At 45.5% G+C, this 19583-nt stretch overlaps 1 protein-coding gene across 14 annotated transcripts in view; it reads right to left on the reverse strand.

Annotated features, from left to right (window-relative positions):
- Positions 1 to 19583, reverse strand: part of LOC147015585 (amyloid-beta A4 precursor protein-binding family A member 1-like) — a 210173-nt gene that overhangs the window by 149794 nt on the left and 40796 nt on the right. For 10 of the 14 annotated variants that reach the window (XM_085850478.1, XM_085850482.1, XM_085850488.1 and 7 more), the window contains one exon: positions 12 to 190. In XM_085850478.1, the coding sequence (XP_085706604.1) occupies positions 12 to 190 (179 nt within the window). The remainder of the gene's footprint in view (positions 1 to 11; positions 191 to 19583) is intronic. The other 4 variants (XM_085850485.1, XM_085850487.1, XM_085850486.1 and 1 more) reach the window with 1 other exon arrangement.

A 19583-nucleotide genomic window follows, 5' to 3' on the forward strand; every position in this document is an offset into this window, starting at 1 on the left:
GGCACCCGAACCTTGATCCTGCTGACAGCCTCTTGAGCCTGCAGCATTCGCACATTCTTTGACGGGTTCTTGTCCGAAAGCAGCTGCGTGGAGCCCAAGTAGTTTGCCGCAAAGATGATCCCGTCGATGAGGTCCTCTGGGTCGCATGGTCCTGGGACTGCAGCGGAAAGTTGCTCCTGATGCATGGTGTCTTAAAAACAAAGGCTAGCACACTTCACAACTTACTTGAAAACGGATACATCAACTTTAGCAAACTAAATAACATCCTGTGAGACTGTAAATGTAAATATATATATATATATATATATATATATATATATATATATATATATATATATATATATATATATATATATATATATATATATATATATATATATATATATATATATATATATATAGTCCTGGCCAAAACTATTAGCACCCTTACACTTTTTTCAAATAATGCACCATTTCTTCCAGAAAATTGTTGAAATGAAAAAAAATCTTTTGGTATACACATATATATGTATTTCTTTGGTTTACAGTGGAACAAAACAAAAAAAAAGCTGAAAAAATTACTAAATCTTAGCTTATTCCATACAGAAATCCGAAAATGTCCCTGACAATATTATTGGCACATAGAAGTTGTGAGAAATAATTAGATTTCAAGCAGGTGATTCTCCTTTACTTTGGAATTGAACTCACCTGTGGTGAGTTGCAAGTGCCTGCAATATAAAAATCACTCATTAAACCAATTTGAATAGAGAAAAGGAGTCATTCAGCTGTTTTGTGCCACTATGTGTTCTGCAATGAGCATGGAGAAAAGAAAGAAAACCAGAGAATTATCTGAGGAGGTCAGACACAAGATTGTAGCCAAGCATGGACAATTTCAAGGCAACAATTCCATCTTCAGAGAAATTGATGTTACTGTGTCCAACGCAATGCTATCAGGAAGTTTAAGGTCCATGGCACTCCAGCTAACCTCCCTGGATGTGGCTGCAAAAGATGTGCAGCGAAAGATTGTTGGAATGGCGGAGAAAGCACCTCGATCAAGTGCCAAACATATTCAAGCTGACCTTCAGAAACAAGGGACGACAGTTTCAGCTCGCACCATCCGTCACCAACTTAATGAAAAAGGGTTGTATAGTAGGAGACCCAAGAGGACCCCACGGCTGAGAGAGAGAGACAAAAAAGCCCAACTGGAGTTTGCCAAAACACACCTGAAAAAGCCAAAATCCTTCTGGGAGAATGTCCTGTCGACAGATGAGACCAAATTAGAGATCTTTGGTAAAGCACATCATCTCTAGGTTTCCAGAAAACAAGATGAAGCCTTGAAAGAAAAGAACACCTTCCCGACAGTCAGACATGGATGAGGTCCAGTCATGTTTTAGAGTTATTGTGCTGCCTCAGGCACTGGGTGCCTTGAATGCGTGCATGGCATCATGAAATCAGGACATTACCAAGGCATTTTGGAGCACAATGTTAAACCCAGTGTCAGAAAGCTAGATCTCCGTCGAAGGTTATGGGTCTGGCAGCAGGACAATGACCCCAAACACTTCAAAAAGGACCCAGGAATGGTTCAAGACAAAACGCTGGACTGTTTTGAAGTGGCCAGCAATGAGTCAAGATCTAAATCCCATTGAACACCTGTGGGGAGATCTGAAAACAGCAGTTTGCACAAGTGGGCAAAACTGCCAGTGGAGAGGTGTGGGAAGCTCATTCATGGCGATAGGAAGAGCTTGACTGCAGTTATTTTGTCCAAAGGCTGTGTGTGCTACCAAATATTCAGTCAAGGGTGTCAATAATTTTGTCAATGCAATTTCGTTATATTTTCTGATTTATAAGGATATATTAAGTTCTGAATCAAAAACAAACATTCTGTAATTTTAACAGTGCAATAAAGAATTGTGGAGACGAAATACTTTTGTCAATTTCAACTTATTGTTCGAGAAAATTATGAGTTACTGGATGACCCGTGAACCCGATGGGTTCCCGTTGTGACAGCGGTTGATGAAAAAATCATTTCAAGAAAAAAAAAAGATAGCTCCAGCGAACTATACTGCTGAGGTTGTTTGCATTGATCAAATACTCCCGGAGTGCTTGACTGAATCGGGAATTGATTTTTGAATAATTTTTTTCATTGCCTTATTTGAACGAAACTTGATACTGCACACCGCAGGAAAATGGTGAGTAAGGTGGCCCTAAAATTTTTGTGCTATCGTGTACCGTTTAGGCTGTATTGTGGGAACATACATATATTTCTTTTTAATGAAAAAATATATTATATATACATACATACATACATACATACAAGATGAGTTTTAGTAATATATACTGTAGATAGATTTGAAAAAGTGCAAAGGAGCCAATATGTTAAAGATACACACACACACACACACACACACACACACACACACACACACACACACACACACACACACACACACACACACACACACACACACACACACACACACACACACACCACTCGCTCAGGGTGACTGGGCACGGCACCACTCGCTCAGGGTGACGGGGCACGGCACCACTCGCTCAGGGTGACGGGGCACGGCACCACTCGCTCAGGGTGACGGGGCACGGCACCACTCGCTCAGGGTGACGGGGCACGGCACCACTCGCTCAGGGTGACGGGGCACGGCACCACTCACTCAGGGTGACGGAGCACGGCACCACTCGCTCAGGGTGACGGAGCACGGCACCACTCGCTCAGGGTGACGGAGCACGGCACCACTCGCTCAGGGTGACGGAGCACGGCACCACTCGCTCAGGGTGACGGAGCACGGCACCACTCGCTCAGGGTGACGGAGCACGGCACCACTCGCTCAGGGTGACGGAGCACGGCACCACTCGCTCAGGGTGACGGAGCACGGCACCACTCGCTCAGGGTGACGGAGCACGGCACCACTCGCTCAGGGTGACGGAGCACGGCACCACTCGCTCAGGGTGACGGAGCACGGCACCACTCGCTCAGGGTGACGGAGCACGGCACCACTCGCTCAGGGTGACGGAGCACGGCACCACTCGCTCAGGGTGACGGAGCACGGCACCACTCGCTCAGGGTGACGGAGCACGGCACCACTCGCTCAGGGTGACGGAGCACGGCACCACTCGCTCAGGGTGACGGAGCACGGCACCACTCGCTCAGGGTGACGGAGCACGGCACCACTCGCTCAGGGTGACGGAGCACGGCACCACTCGCTCAGGGTGACGGAGCACGGCACCACTCGCTCAGGGTGACGGAGCACGGCACCACTCGCTCAGGGTGACGGAGCACGACACCACTCGCTCAGGGTGACGGAGCACGACACCACTCGCTCAGGGTGACGGAGCACGACACCACTCGCTCAGGGTGACGGAGCACGACACCACTCGCTCAGGGTGACGGAGCACGACACCACTCGCTCAGGGTGACGGAGCACGACACCACTCGCTCAGGGTGACGGAGCACGGACACCACTCGCTCAGGGTGACGGAGCACGACACCACTCGCTCAGGGTGACGGAGCACGACACCACTCGCTCAGGGTGACGGAGCACGACACCACTCGCTCAGGGTGACGGAGCACGACACCACTCGCTCAGGGTGACGGAGCACGACACCACTCGCTCAGGGTGACGGAGCACGACACCACTCGCTCAGGGTGACGGAGCACGACACCACTCGCTCAGGGTGACGGAGCACGACACCACTCGCTCAGGGTGACGGAGCACGACACCACTCGCTCAGGGTGACGGAGCACGACACCACTCGCTCAGGGTGACGGAGCACGACACCACTCGCTCAGGGTGACGGAGCACGACACCACTCGCTCAGGGTGACGGAGCACGACACCACTCGCTCAGGGTGACGGAGCACGACACCACTCGCTCAGGGTGACGGAGCACGACACCACTCGCTCAGGGTGACGGAGCACGACACCACTCGCTCAGGGTGACGGAGCACGACACCACTCGCTCAGGGTGACGTGGCGCAGCAAAAGCGTCCGCAGAGAGTGAACGTCACAGAATGCTCAGAATGACGTAGCGCTATCGACAATGGGTGCTTGACAAGTGGCTTAAGCAATCATCCAAGCACTCCAATTAAATGGTTGATAAGGAAAGGTTGGCCAGGCTGTTGCTGCATCCCATAAAGGATCCCTTTAACTTTAAAGCCGGTCTTCACCGTGAATGCAGCAGTTAATGAAATTAAATTACTTCATCCATGAAAGAGTTGCAGCTTAATGCAGAACAACCCTGGAGATATCGCAAAGTTCAATTGCCCGTGAAATAAACCTTACAGAAAATCTGCCATTATGCCTGCTTGTATGTGCACATGTAACGCAGTACATCGTTCGCGGTCCACACAAACGTGATGACATGATTTAAAACGTCCGTTTTTTTTTGTTTTTTAAGAATTTGTTTTGATTCTCTGTAAAGCACATTGCGAAACATCCGAACATATAGACACAGATCTGGCAGATGCGATGGATAAGCAGTCTCTCTATGCAACAGGTGGCTTAAGTATTCATGCAAGCACTCCAATTAAATGGTTGATAAGGAATGGTTGGCCAGGCTGTCACTGCATACCATGAAAGATCCCTTTAACTTTAAAGCCACCGCACGCAGCAGTTTATTAAATAAAATGAAGTGATGAAATAAATGACTTTATCCACAAAAGAGTTGCAGCTATATACAGAACAACCCTGGAGATATCGCAAAGATATATTGCCCGTGAAATAAAGGTCAGGTCAGGTATGGGAGCATGTGCCGTGCAGCACGTCACTGTGTCCACTACTGCCGGTACTCCAAGGGCCTCAGTCTGGCCATCCCCATCTCCTTGAGATGCTGATCAACCTGCTGCAACCATGAGGCACGTGGTTGGCCCATTGGCCTCCTCTGCTCAGGAGGCTCCCTCACTGAGAGAATCTGGTGAGCGGGATCAGCGTCAGGAAAATGAGCCACATGTCCATACAGTCACAGCTGATGCTCACAGACTATGCAGCAACCGCTCGTTGGACACAAGGTTCGACCAGCGATAGCCAAGGATTCTCTGAAGAGACCTGGTAGCAAAGGAATTAAGTCTCCATCTCAGATCCCTCATCAGAGTCCAAGTCTCACATCCATAGAGTAATATGGGAAGCACCAAGGACCTGAAGACTCGGACCTTCGTCCTATTTCACAGATACCGGCAGCGTCACACCCCACGATCCAGTGAATCCATGACTCCCCAGGCCCGACACAGATGTCTGTTGACCTCTGGCTCACATCCAGGAAAGACATGAATATCACTGCCAAGGTAAGTGAATCTCTCTGTGACCTCAACATCCTCGCCACAAACAGGTACAGACAGGATAGCAGCATCCAAGATGTAATTGAAAGCCTGGATCTTAGTTTTGACCCAAGAAAACCGTAACCCCAGCAGCTCCGACTCCTTATTCATTACCCCGAGGGCCCCCAAAAGAATATCCATAGTCTACGCAAAGATGACTGCATCATCTGCGAAATCAAGGTCAGAGATCTTGACATTCCCAAATGATGCACCACAGCTTGATCTCTCAGACATCCTCCCCAGCATCCAGTCCATACAAGTGCTGAAAAATGTGTGGGCCAGTACACACCCCTGACAAACTCCAGTAACAACTGGAAATAAGTTGGCGATGGTATCACCACATCTCACAGCACTCTCAGTACCAGAGTATAGTTCAGACATCAGATTGATCAGTTTCGGTGGCACCCCACGAAGACCAAGAATCCTCCAGAGGGCAGCTGACGTCCATACAGCTGCAGCTGATGCCAATAAGTGATGAAATGACATCCATACAGCCACAGCTGATGCTGCAGCCAATAAATGATGAAATTGTGAAATAAACCTTGCAAAAAATCCGCCATTTTGCCTGCTCGTCTGTGCACACATCACATAGTATATCATTCGCGGTCCACACAAACGTGATGACATTTTTCTGAAACATGCACTTATTTTTTTCCACCAGATTTGCTTTGATTCCCAGTGGAGCACATCGCGAAACATCCGAAAATATAGACACAGGTCTGGCAGACGCTATGGATCGGCGGTCCCTCTGGGGGACAGGGCGTGAGGTCTTGCAGTTAAATCATGTAGCCAAATGAAGCTGGTCAATTTGTTCTCAATATAATTCTCCAAACAGGTGAAAAATATGAGTTTAATGCTTTGGAAATTACACATTTTCTTGTATATGTGTGGAGGGAACATAGCCTTGCTTGCTTGAAGTAAATAGGTATATCGGCTAAGTTATACGACTCGTTATTTGTTTAAATTATCAGATTTCACAACAGATTTTGACATATATTTAGTCCAGATGATATCCAAATCCTAAAAAGCGAAATAATATTTCGACAATATACTTTAATTAGTCCATGAGAGTAGATCGTGCAAAATCATCTCATATAATGCATGATATCGCTCGAAGCTCCTAATTTGAAAACTAGAGTAGGTACAAAAGTGATGTATACAGCTTTTTATCGCTATGATGAACAGGCATTTGAGTGAACGCATTAAATCGTGTAGCTCAATGAAGCTGGTTCCCTGAAATAAACATTGCAGAAAATCCACCATTTTGCCTGCTCATCTGTGCACGTCACGCTGTACATCGGTTGGAGGTCCGCACAAATGTTTTCGTTATATATATATTTTTTTAACGTCAATTTTTTTTTTTTTACAAGATTTGTTTTGATTCCCTGAAGAGCACCTTGTGAAACCTCTGAAAAAAAAAAAGACAGATCTGGCCGATGCTGTCCAGTTTTGTCCGGTTCATCCCAAACCAGCTCAATGGGGTTTAAGTCTGGAGACTGTGCTGGCCATTCCATGATTTGAAGCCTACCATCTTGTTCATTTCTTCTAAGGTAGTTCTGACATAGAGTGGAGGTATGTTTTGGGTCGTTATCTTGCTGTAGGATAAACCCTGACCAACTAGGCGTAGACCAGAGGATATTGCATGGCGCTGCAAAATGCTGTGGTAGCTCTTTTGGTTCAAGGTGCCAGTTACTCTGTGCAAGTCGCCCACTCTGGATCCAGCAAAAGAGCCCCAGATCATCACGCTTCCTCCTCCATGTTTGACAGTTGGTGTCACACAATGAGGAACCATCCTTTTGCCAACTCAACGGTACACAAAAACCCTGCATGATGAACCGAAGATTTCAAATTTTGATTCATCATTCCATAAGACCTTCATCCAGTTTTCAGTAGTCCACTGGCGGTGCTTCACGGACCAGGTAAGCCTCTTTTTCTTATTTTGCCATCTTAGCAATGGCTTTCTTACTGCCACTCGACCTGTCAAACCTGCAGCTCGAAGTCTTCTCTTCACAGTTGAAACTAAGACTTTCTTACTTCGACCAGTGTTAAGCTGTGCTTGAAGATGCTGTCCTGTGAACCCCCTATCACGCAAGCTGTTGACTCTCAGAAACTTGTCTTCTGATTGTGTTGTGGCTTTGGGTCTGCCAGACCTCTTCCTGTCAGAGTTTCCTCCAGTTTCCACGTGCCTCTTGATGGTGTAAGAAACTGCACTCACTGACACCTTGGCTTCTTTGCACTTTCTCAAAAGGAAAGACTGACACTTTTAAGAGTTACAATGGTCTGTCTGTTTTCCTTTGTTAATTATCTTTTTTCTCACCATTATAATCGCAATATACTACTTCCTGCAGTGAGATATTGTCCAAATAATACTTCAGGGGGTGTAGCAACACAGTCTGTTCAAACACTTCTTTTATACAGAAAGAGGGTTTGTAACTAATCAACAAAAGTTGAGACACCTGTCAGAATTGTTTGCATCAACTTTCAATGCTTAATTTACTTCCATTGCTGCAGAACAGCTGCAGTTGCTAACCCATTACTTGTTCCCTGAAAAGGGCCATTAAACAACTCTGAAATTTACATTATTTTTCAGTTTTTGGTAACCTAAACCGTTTTTTGTTAACCTCTGACAGTTTACCGCTTAGCTTTCTACCATTTCAGGTTATTCACTGGACTTGAACTGCTTAAATTTCAGTGAAAAATGAAAAATGGGGGTGTTCTAAAACGTATGACCGGTAGTGTATATGCATACAAGTCTATATCTTCTTCTTCTTTCGGCTGCTCCCGTTAGGGGTCGCCACAGCGGATCATCCGTATGATCTGCATTGTGATTTGGCACATGTTTTACACCGGATGCCCTTCCTAACGCAACACTGGTTGTCTCTTACGACACAGGGATATGGTACACCTATTTTAACCGGGGTATACACCGGCCCAGTTCACTGGTACTCACTTCGCCGACCTCGGAAGGATGACAGGCTGTCAACCCCCTGGTGTATTAATTCAGTGGCCCAAAGGGGCTTGAACTCAGGACCTTTTGGATCCCAAGCCGCTGCCCTAACCACTGCGCCAACACCAGGCTCATATATATATATATATATATATATATATATATATATATATATATATATATATATATATATATATATATATATATATATATATATGTATGTATATATATATATATATGTATATATATATATATATATATATATATATGTATATATATATATATGTATATATATATATATATATATATATGTATATATATGTATATATATATATATATATATATATATATATATATATATATATATATATATATATATATATATATATACATACATACATGCATAATTAGGGTGGCCTTTAGTATATAAAGAGAAAATGAAAGTTGGGAATTTGTTACTCTCACCCCTGCAGTTTGTGCGGTTACTCGTTAAGACTGTGTGCAAAATATTTTTGAAATCCAAGAATATTTAGAGGTCGCCCTCTTCTGTTGAAGTTTGCTTAGACAACCAGTAAAATCCATGTGTGCAAAATATTTTTGAAATCCACGACTATTTAGAGGTTGCCCTCTGTTGAAGTTTGCTAAGGCACCCAGGTCCCCCTTCTTCAACAACAGGTATTAGCTGCTTGGTGGTGGGGTTGTCATGGAAGCCTACTCCACTCATTGTCACCTGGTTTGAGGTGGAAGTGTCGTTTTCTTGCAGTCCCTGAACTGCCGTCTGTGATGAGCGACCACTTGGAGGAGGAATTGCAGCTCCTCCTCTCCACAAGTCAACTTCTTGTTGAACTCTTGAATGAGAGCTACTCCTCTCTGTGCTCGGTCGTTGACCACGGATAGGGTCTCCACAACCTGCAGAGCTTTCTTAAAGGAGTCCTCCACCAGCCAGCTCCCCACATCTTCGAGAAGGAACTCATCCAGAAGCTGGAAGTGAATGAAGAGGGCCTTTGCATTTCTCGTCACAAATTGCTCAAGGCCCTTACCATCATCTATGAATGCACTCAAGACGATTCTTGGACTCTTTGGCGGATGGTTGACATTTTCGTCCAAGGCTTCGATCATGTCATCAAAGGCTTCGGTCATGATCAGGTACTATGTCATCAAAGAAGTCCAGCCCCATGAGCTCCTCCGACAGGTACTAGAGGTGGAGAAAAAGCAGTGTTCCAAGCTCGCATGTAGATAAGCATGGAAAAAACTGTGACATCACGCACTCCTCTCTCCTCTGATGGTGTCATCTGGAACTGCTCCCGGAAGAGCCACAATTTGATCGCCAAGAGCACCATTGTTATCCATCTTGAGCGATGCATTGTTCCAAGAGCTGTGAACTTGATTCCACGCTCTTGGCTGCCACCAAGGAAGACTGTACTGAGCTCTAGGTTCTCCCGAAAATCGTTGCGAATGTGGGCAGTTTGTCATCTTGAGAAATTGAGCAGTTCCTCCAGTGAGGATGCCACTCGGTTCTCCACATAGGGATCAGCTGAAGCTGGCTTGAACTTATGGTGATCAATGTACTGCCAGTGACCACAGAACCTTTTGTACAGGAGAATCTAAGGTCCTGTCGACGATCCCCCGATGGTCGTCTCAAAAGCGGCTACAATCACAAATTCCAACACATGATGCTGACAGGCAAAGAACAGAAAATCTCTTTCAAGTTTCTTCTCAATGAGAACACAGGTGCCAGATCAAGGACCTGTGTTTGAAGCTGCGATGTGAAAACATAATGCCTGAACACAGTCAGCAATCTTCCAGCCTTCGATACACTCGACGATGGCCGCTGCCTGCACCTCTCCAGTTCTGGATGGAAGCTTTGGAACACCCAAGAGCTGCTCAACTCCAAGGACTGACACGAGAACCGTCAAGCAATCAACATGTTTTCGGGATGTCAGGTCCTCCATGAGCTTACCATCCCAATGAACGGTAAGAGGGGTGTCGGTGGAGAACTCCTTCAAACCTTTCAAGTGAGCCAAATTATGGCGAGCCCAGTATCTGCGTATGGAGTTCCGAATGATGTTCAAGTCAGTAACATCATGGCCAAGGCTTGCAGCGGCTCCAGTATCAACGTAGGCCACATCTCTGGAGGAGATCGGTGACTGGTCAAGGGCAGCAGCCATTTGAGGTGTCATAATATTCCACCTGGCTCTTTTTGGAGCAGACACAGTGGCAGCACCCCCAACTGCACCTTCCTTCTCCCCATCACCATCAGTCTCCTCTCCTGCACTTGACGAAGATGCTACCAGCACCGCTTGACTGGTTGAGGCTTCTTGCTCCTCCTGTACCATCTACCATTGTCTAGCATCCTGCTCTGACCTCTTCAGAGATATTTTGTCATTCCGGGACTGTACCATGTCCAAAGTGCTGATGCAGCCTGGCCTCCCCTTCTGTCGCTGGGCCACAAGAAAATCCCGGTCCTCAGGATTCTTCATCAGGACCAGTGCATCCACATTAGCAGGGTCAAATAGATCTTCCAAGCACTTTTGAAACTCCTGTTCTTTCCGCTTGCAGAATGCACTGCTCCTGTTCTGATGTTTTTTTCAGAGCTTTCCACTCTGCGAAGACCTCCTCCAGCTTCTTTATGCAATGTTGGTCAGCTCGCGTTGGGATGCTGGCTTTATCCCATAATGCCTTCAGGGCCTGTATTGTCATGTGACTGGCATCCCAGGTGCTTTGTTTTTTCTCCAAATGCAAGAACAGGAAATGCACAAAACCTTGCCAGTAGAATGGCCATTTTTCGCCCTTTATTTCTGGTTCAAGAGGATCAATCAAATACAACTTTCTCAAATTCATCCCAAATAAAGAAAATTATGCACAATTTTTTTAATTATTATTTAAAATATACAATGTCAAGGCTCGTAAAAGAGCAAACACACAGACCATATAACAAGGGGAGTAGGAGACAGGAGGGATGGGAGATGGAAGCAGAAAACAGTGGGGAATAGATATGAGCATATATGTGGAAGGCAGCGGGATGGGTGGAGTACACGGGATATAAAAGATGGACACCACAGGTACTTTCAGGAAGGAAAGCAGGGAATTTGAAGGAGGTGGGTTTGGGGTGGATTAACGGGGGTAGAAAAGATCATGGTTATGGATGGCGGAAGATAAGAGATGGTGGTGAACAGCTGTTTTGAAGACCTGGAGGGAAGAGTGGGACTGAAGAGTGTGTGGGAGTATGTTCCAAAGGTGGGAAAAAAGAGGAATGAAAGAATGATGGTGAGCAGTGATTTGTGATTTTGGTAGTTTTACCAGAAGGGAGTTTCTGGCAGACCATGAGCACCCTGCGGAAATGTGGGTGGGGGGGAGGTGGGACATATCACAGACAGAGCAGGGGGAGGGGTGGGGCGAGACCGGAGAGGAGACGGGAGAAGACAGAAAGACCACCTCACCGCAGGAGATACCAATGATACTAAATGCCTAAGTTTCCACAGCGTGAAACCGAGAAAGATGAGAGGCAGGACACCAGCCCATATAATAGGGGAGAGCAGTACTGCATCAGGCTGTGGACGGAAGCTTTATATGTGGTCAGGAGCTCAGGTGGGCCAATGAAGGTCTTTGCACGACAGAAGACTCCCAGTCGGCAAATGGTTTTGGAGGCTAGCTTAGAAATGTAGCTTTCCCAGGAAAAATCATGACAGATAGTGAGACCCAGAAGCTTGAGTGAAAGGAATTCTTCCAGAGGATTGTTGAGAAAGTAGATGAGGGGGGGGGGGTTCCAAAGGGTCCTTTCGGAGAGACATAGTGAGAGTGTGAGATAAGTCAGGATTGAAAGACATTTTCCACATGTTGGACCAGTTTGTGACTTTATCCAGATCAGTATAGAGCGAAGAAGCTGCTGCTTGCTTGCCTGAGCGATGACAGATGGTACGGCACAGGGTGGAGTCATCAGCAAAGAGATAAAGAGAATTTTCCAGAGTCGGAGAGATCATTGATGAAAACCAGAAAAATAACAGGGCCCAGAACGCTGCCTTGAGTTGCTCCAGCCTGGACAGGAAGAGGGGATGAGTGAACTCCATTAAGGGCCACACATTTGCTGCGACAGTGGAGTAAGTCTGCGAGCCATGAGTGGAGTTGGCCTTGGATACCACTGGAAGAGAGTTTGCTGAGCAGGGCAGGGTGCCAGACCGTGTCAAAAGCATGGGATATGTTTTGGGATATGGCTCTAATTTCACGTCTGTCATTGAGTACCTCTATCCATTGTTGGAAGAGCAGAAGCAGCATATCCAGGGTAGAGTGACGGTCTCGTCTGAAACCAAATTGATGATCGGAAAACAAGCCATTGGAGAAGAGGAAGGATTTAATGTCTGAAGCGATGATGGATTCCATGACCTTGCTGATTGGGAGAAGGCAGATTGGGCTGTAGTTGCAGGAATCTGTTTTTGCACCTTTTTATGCAGGGCAGTAATGTTTTGCTGATTTCCAAGCAGATGGCAGATGACCTTGAGCAAATGAGAGGGTGAATAGAAGAGAAAGAGGGTGAGCAAGAACAGTGGAGCAGGTTTTTAGGACACGTGGGCTGATGCCGTCTGGACCGGTTGCAGAATCTGAGTCGAGGTTTGACAGCAAGCTCTTCATTTTGTCAAAATAAGAGGACACAGAGTCCAGGGACAGTTGGGTGCGACTGGGTAAGGTGTGAACAGAAAGCGATGGGTTTTGGACACAAGATTTAGATGCAAACACCGAGTTTGGGCATTCAGCCTTTTCACGTGCGGTGTTAGCAGTGCGGCCATTTGAGGTAAGGGAGGGGATGAAGGGGGGACATACACCAGAAACAGATTTGATTAGATGCCACCAGGATTTGGAGGAGGGAGAGAGGTTTGAGAGTTCAGACTTGAGCTTGGAAAGATGTTGTTTTCTGGCTCTCCTGAGGGTAAACACACACTTGTTCTGAGCTTATCCTCAGTTGGGTTTGCTTTCCATGAGGCAATGGCAAGTTATTTCAGGACAAATGCCTCGCCACAAGCTTCAGTGAACCATGGGCGGGAGCAAGGGTAGGCCAACTGAAGAAGAGAGGGGATAAATCTGTGCATGAGAGGGAGCAAGTTTCTTTGAAAGAATTCCCAGGACGAGTTGATGTTGGAGAAAGTAGTGATGGGAGACCAGTCAAGAAGTTTGATGGCTGCGTGGAGACCATGCCAGACAGCCTGAGTGAAATGCCAGACTCGAAGGCGCTGAGGTGGTCCTCAAATAACAGCCAGAGAGACGTCCACTTTGACAAGAACGTGGTCAGAAGAAACCATTGGAGCGGGAAGAACAGCAGATATTTTCAGGGAAATTTGTCAAAATCAGATCCAGAAGAGATGGAGTACCGTTGGCTGATATCCGGGGCGGGAAGTTGACAGATTGAGCCAGTTCCAATGAGTCGCAGAAGTCTTTTGCTGAAGTGCCATGGCAGGTGAGAGAGGTACCCACACCCAGCTAACTGGCATGATGACAATTGAAGTCACCACATATGAGGAAGAGAGAGAGTTGGGATGAGAGGATAGAATTTGGTCCATGTTTTCGCATAGTGAGGTATAAATGGAGTCATCACTGTTTGGTGGACGGTACAGCACACATAAACATGTGGGAGTGGAGGGAAGCCGTAGCCAGAGGTATTCCTGGGGGTATGGGGGAGTGAGGGCAGTGCATGGAGAGGGAGGAATAGAGTTTTGATGAAAAGAGCAACTCCTCCACCAGGAGGAGGTTCAGGTCTGTCATACCGGAGGAGGAAGTAACCAGAGAGAGATACTAGGGAGTCAGAGACGTCTTGATAGAGGCAAGTTTCTGTTACGCAGATTATGTCTGGTTTGTCAGTGGCAACCTGTGTGGAAAGATCTGTCAGGTTTGAGCGACAGCCCCGGATATTTGAGGTCCACACTGTTAATGAACAGAGAGGGTTGGAGGCTTTGGGTGCAGGAGGGGAAGGAGAGAGAGAGGGGAGGGGGAGGGTAGGACAAGGGAGGAGGGGCTAGGTAAGGAGAGTTGTTGAAAGAGTGTGGGGATTGCAGAAGAGCTCGGGGAGGGGGCTGGATGAGGAGGAGAAAAGGCCCTGTGGTGTGATGGGGGTGACAGCGTGGGGAAACCTAACCCTAACAGCGTGGGGAGTAATAAAGACGGGCAGAAAGCAGTTGAGGATTTGAGTAGATAGAGTGATGAGATGGAGGAGAGAGGGCAGGGAAAGAGGCAGCTTTGTGTATGTGAGGGGGGTGGACTTTGAGAAGGGTGAGTGAGGGGGTTGAATGGAGGGGAGAAGGGTGAGTGGGGAGATTTGAGGGAGAACGGTGAGGGGGGAGTTTTTGAGAAAGGCGAGAGGGGAGCTTGGAGAGGGAAGAATGTGATGGTTGCTTTGAGAAGGATGGGTGAGAGGGGTGAATTAGCACTGAAGTTGGAAAAAAAGGATGATTGATTGAAAGCGAACATGCAAAGCGAACTGGGTTTTTTTTTTAATATTCAGTTCAGAAATGCGACTGAAGACATTTCAAGAGGGATGCAATAAAGGTGAATTAAGAAAATGGAGAGAAGAAACACTTTATCAGTTGGACATTTTAGACAAGGTATGAAGGAAAGGTCGAATTGAGAGCAATCTGTTGAAATAGAAAAAGAGTAGTGAATTATAATACAGTAATGAGAACCACATGTGTGAAAGAGAAAGATGAAGCATGATAAGACCGTTTTTATTATTGGTTCACGAGTCAGTAAGTGACCACTATATAAGTTATTGGTGTGTGTCCGTCTGTCTGTCTGTCTGTCCCGAGCATAGCTCCGTGGGTTTTGATCCGATCCTGATAAAATTTTGGTGGGAGGTTTCTATCATCATCTGGTTTTGTGTTTTCCTGAGAATGGGCATGGTGCGCACATTATGGGTGGAGCCACGCCCAAAAACGTGTTTTTAGGGGGTAGCCGGTTTCAAGTTACATCTTCTCCGAGGGGGTTTGTCGAATCTGGCAGGGGTTTCGGTATTTGGTTTGCCCAATGGCACCTGCATTGCCCCACGGAGCTCGATTTTTCATTTTCGTCCCGAGGTCAAGGTCACAAGGTCACAAACTTAGAAAATTGCGAATTTTGACATAAAAATCATACGACCGCCCAAACTTTGAGAGCTCGGATGACAATATTTTTTATGCATAATCTTAAGGTCATTCCCCACCTAATGTATTGAAACCATTTTGCTCTATCTCGAACACCTTGCCCATGGCGCCCCCTGCAAGTTTGTTTTTACACCGATTTCATCAAAGTATGGTTAATCAGAGGAGTGCGAAATGCCATCTAGCCTATATGATGTTATATTGTTTCTAGAATGTTCCAGAGGGAGTTTTGCACCAAAGGTCATAATCCTTGACCTTTAAAGTTCACAAAGGTCAAATTTTCAAAGTTGTGGGAATCGAACCGGGTTTTCGAACTTCTTCGACGAACTAACTCCAATAAGCTATAGCACGTATCCTGTTTCCTTATTTTAATGTCCACAACATTGTTTTGGGACATTTAAAGGTTATTCAAAGGTCAAATTTTGAAAGTTGTTGAACGAAACCGGGTTTTCAACATTTTGCAGCTAATAACCTGTCACCCTTACCACATCATGTTGATCATTTTTATAACTTGGTCGAAAATTATCACATTGTCTCATCCTTGACTTCTGAAACAATCTACATCATCAAATACTGCTCGTGAACCATTACCATCTCCAGACTTGTTATTATTATTTGTTGATAGAGATTGCATTAGATTAAGTGAAGGAAAGGCAGAAGAAAAATATTGTGAGGTGAATGGTGAATTTGGGTCGGTAAACGCAGAGGGTAGAAACAGATCACCTGGTTGTGGGAGGTGTATACAGGGTGTCCCCAAAAAATGTACTCACATTTTGGCTCCTCATAACTCATTGAATTTTTCATTTACTTTCAGAACAAATTGACAACAATAATGGCAGAAGTATGACTAGGTTTTGAAGAAAGAAAATTTATCATAAAGTGCTACTGGAAGCACGAAAACATCATGGAAGTACAAAGACAATTTAGAAGACATTTTCACAAAGATCCACCAACGCGACGCACCATTGCTTGCATCCGAGATAAGTTTGAAACAGATTAACTGTGCATGACGTCCATAAGGAGCGTTCAGGAAGACCACGGTCATCAACCAGCCCCGCAAAGGAAAATCAATTGCTGGAAACCCTCCACCGACCCCCACGGAAATCTGTACGACAAATGGCTCGTGAGACAGGAATCCCAAAATCAAGCACCCATCACATTATGAAGCGAATTAATTGGAAAAGTTACATTCCAAAATTAATCCACGCTCTAAATGAAGATGATCCTGACCGAGAGCTGAATTTTGTGAGTGGTACCTGGGCAAATGCGAAGAAGATGCAGCATTTCCATCCAAAATTGTTTGGAGCGATGAGGCCAGCTTCAAGTTAAATGGCTCACTTAACTGACACAATTGCACCTACTGGGCTCCTGAAAATCCGCATGTTACTATGGAACACCATGTAAACTTACCAGGGGTTAGTGTGTGGTGTGGGATATCAGCATTGGGCATCCTCGGGCCATTCTTTTTTGAACAAACTGTCACTGGGGATGTTTACTTAAACTTGCTGCAGGAATCCATCGGTCCACGTGTCGAAGATATATTTGGTGATGAAGAGATTTACTTTCAGCAAGATGGAGCACCTCCCCACTACCACCGTGATGTAAGGGCCTATCTCGAAGCAACTTTTCCAAACAGATGGATTGGGCAAAGAGGTAGTGTTTAATTCCCTGCGCGTTCCCCAGACCTAACTCCAATGGACTTCTTTTTATGGGGATATCTCAAAGATAAGGTTTACGGCTCAAAACCAGCAACAGTCGATGAGCTGAAAGAGGAAATTGAAAGACAATGTCTTGCAGTTCCAAATGAAATGATTCGTAACGCTGTTGAATCCATTGGTCCGAGTTATCGGCTGTGTTTGGAACGTGATGGTCGTCAGTTTGAACATTTGTAAACATGCATTTACCATTTATACATTTAACCATTAATCTTGTTTTTAAGTCAATATACAAAGCATTTATGATCATTTAAAGAGCGAGTACATTTTTTGGGACACCCTGTAGTTAAAAGTGAATTTATTTACATAATATACATCTATATTTTTTAAAATAAGGATTGTGTAAGATTCGGAAAAGGAAAGGTTGAAGTAAAGTCGTGGAGGTGTATGGTGAATTTGGATCAGTAAACGCAGAGTGAAGCTGATGGATCAATGAAAAGTACCAGGAAGAGGGTAGAGAGATACGTAGTTTCAGTTGGTGTGGAGTTAGAAAGGTTCCAAGGAAAAAAATTTTTTGATGGATTTATGAAGATGAGGTAAGATTAGGGAATGGAGGGTTGTAGGTAGAAGGGAATCGTGAAGGTAATGGTGAGAGCGGGTCAGGTCAAATAGAGAAAGATGGTGAGAAGAAGGAGGAGAAGGAGAAGGAGAAGGAGAAGGAGAAGGAGAAGGAGAAGGAGAAGGAGAAGGAGAAGGAGAAGGAGAAGGAGAAGGAGAAGGAGAAGGAGAAGGAGAAGGAGAAGGAGAAGGAGAAGGAGAAGGAGAAGGAGAAGGAGAAGGAGAAGGAGAAGGAGAAGGAGAAGGAGAAGGAGAAGGAGAAGAAGGAGAAGGAGAAGGAGAAGGAGAAGGAGAAGGAGAAGGAGAAGGAGAAGGAGAAGGAGAAGGAGAAGGAGAAGGAGAAGGAGAAGGAGAAGGAGAAGAAGGAGAAGGAGAAGAAGGAGAAGAACTCATGTGTATGGAGGGAGAAAGGGTTGTTGTCTTTTTATTTATTTTTAAGGCAAGAAACAGAGGGTGTAGTTGGAAAGGAATGGATTGGGGGGGGGGGGTGTTGGGAAAAGTAAAATAGAAATTGATGGTAATAGAGAGAGAATACAGATAAAAACGATCGTACACCTCGAAGGAAAGGACAGGTAGGCCTCAAGGAACCCGATAAGACAAGGTCGACGAAAACTCACAAAATAGCACGATTTTTGAAACAAAATCGGACTAGGAACACACAGTAAACATGTAGGTGAGAAAATAAACAGTTAAAACGTGATATAACAACCAGAAACTTAACTTTGAGAAGGTCGACAGAGAGCCCGAAGAGAAGCTGCCGTCACCCCAAACACGGAACCGGAAGTCCCTTCTTTGTAGTCATTTACAGCAATTCCGTGACCATGGAGAGCAAAGGTTCGTTTCTCAGTGGATGTCTTCTATGAGGGTTAAATAAAAAATTTAGCCCCCATGCCACTCGCAAAAATGCGGGCTAATTCCATGAGAGCCCCAAATCCAAGATGGCCGCTGTCGGACATGTTGGAAATTATCTTTCCAATGGTTTGGCCTACAATGCTACACAGTATATGCATTCTGGCACTTTTTGGGTCAAGGAATTCATATTTGATGTTGGTTTGATGATTTGACCTACTTTTGACCTTTAAATCCAAGATGGCTGCTGATTTTCAGCTGGGAAAGGTCAATTTTTCACTGTTTTCCGAGACCTAGAGCCTTCATAATAGGCTCTAATGAAAGCTCTTTTCATGTTGAGTTTAGATATGGACAGTAGAACTATAAGTAAATGCACAGAGGTCATCTTGATTGTCAAAAAGGTAAACATTTGTGGTTGATGAGGAACAAACCTTTGCTCTCCATGGTCACGGAATTGCTGTAAATGACCCTACTACATGCATAAGAAGAATATTCAATTTTCCTTTCTCATTGGTGACATGCCCACATACAAGTTGATCGTGCAGCTCAAGATGGAGAATCAAAAACTGTTCAAGGACATCATCCCGATTCTTGGCACCTTCCACCAGCAGATGTCCTACATCTATGCGATCTATAAAAGATTCAAGGGCTCTGGCATGGCAGACACTCTGGTTACAGCAGGTGTAGTAGTGGAGGGGTCTGTTGACCAAGCACTACGAGGGAAGCACTACAGGCGGGATGTGCGCTGCATCCTGCTCTGGAGAGAGGCTCTTATCCATAAACGACTGAGAGAGATTCTTGAGTATGAGGAACTAGCTATCAGAGGATATCAAGCAGAATCTTGACACTCTACGCAATGCACTCACCGAGACACAGGAGGCTCTACAGGAAGCTCACAGTCATCTTGAGGATGATGATGACATGAAGGAGCTGATCAACAGAGTTTATGAGAAACCTGGCACAGACATGGGCAACTTCTGGGTCTCATTCATAGAGATGTCAGACCCTGTTGTCCAAAGTATTGATGCATATCATGCAAGAAATGGCTCAGAGTACCCATCATCAACATACAACATGTTGCCTGGACTG

This window comes from Eptatretus burgeri, chromosome 12, assembly GCF_056783735.1.
Source record: "Eptatretus burgeri isolate ZD-2024b chromosome 12, Ebu_testis_v1, whole genome shotgun sequence".
In the NCBI taxonomy this organism is placed as follows: Eukaryota; Metazoa; Chordata; class Myxini; order Myxiniformes; family Myxinidae; genus Eptatretus; species Eptatretus burgeri.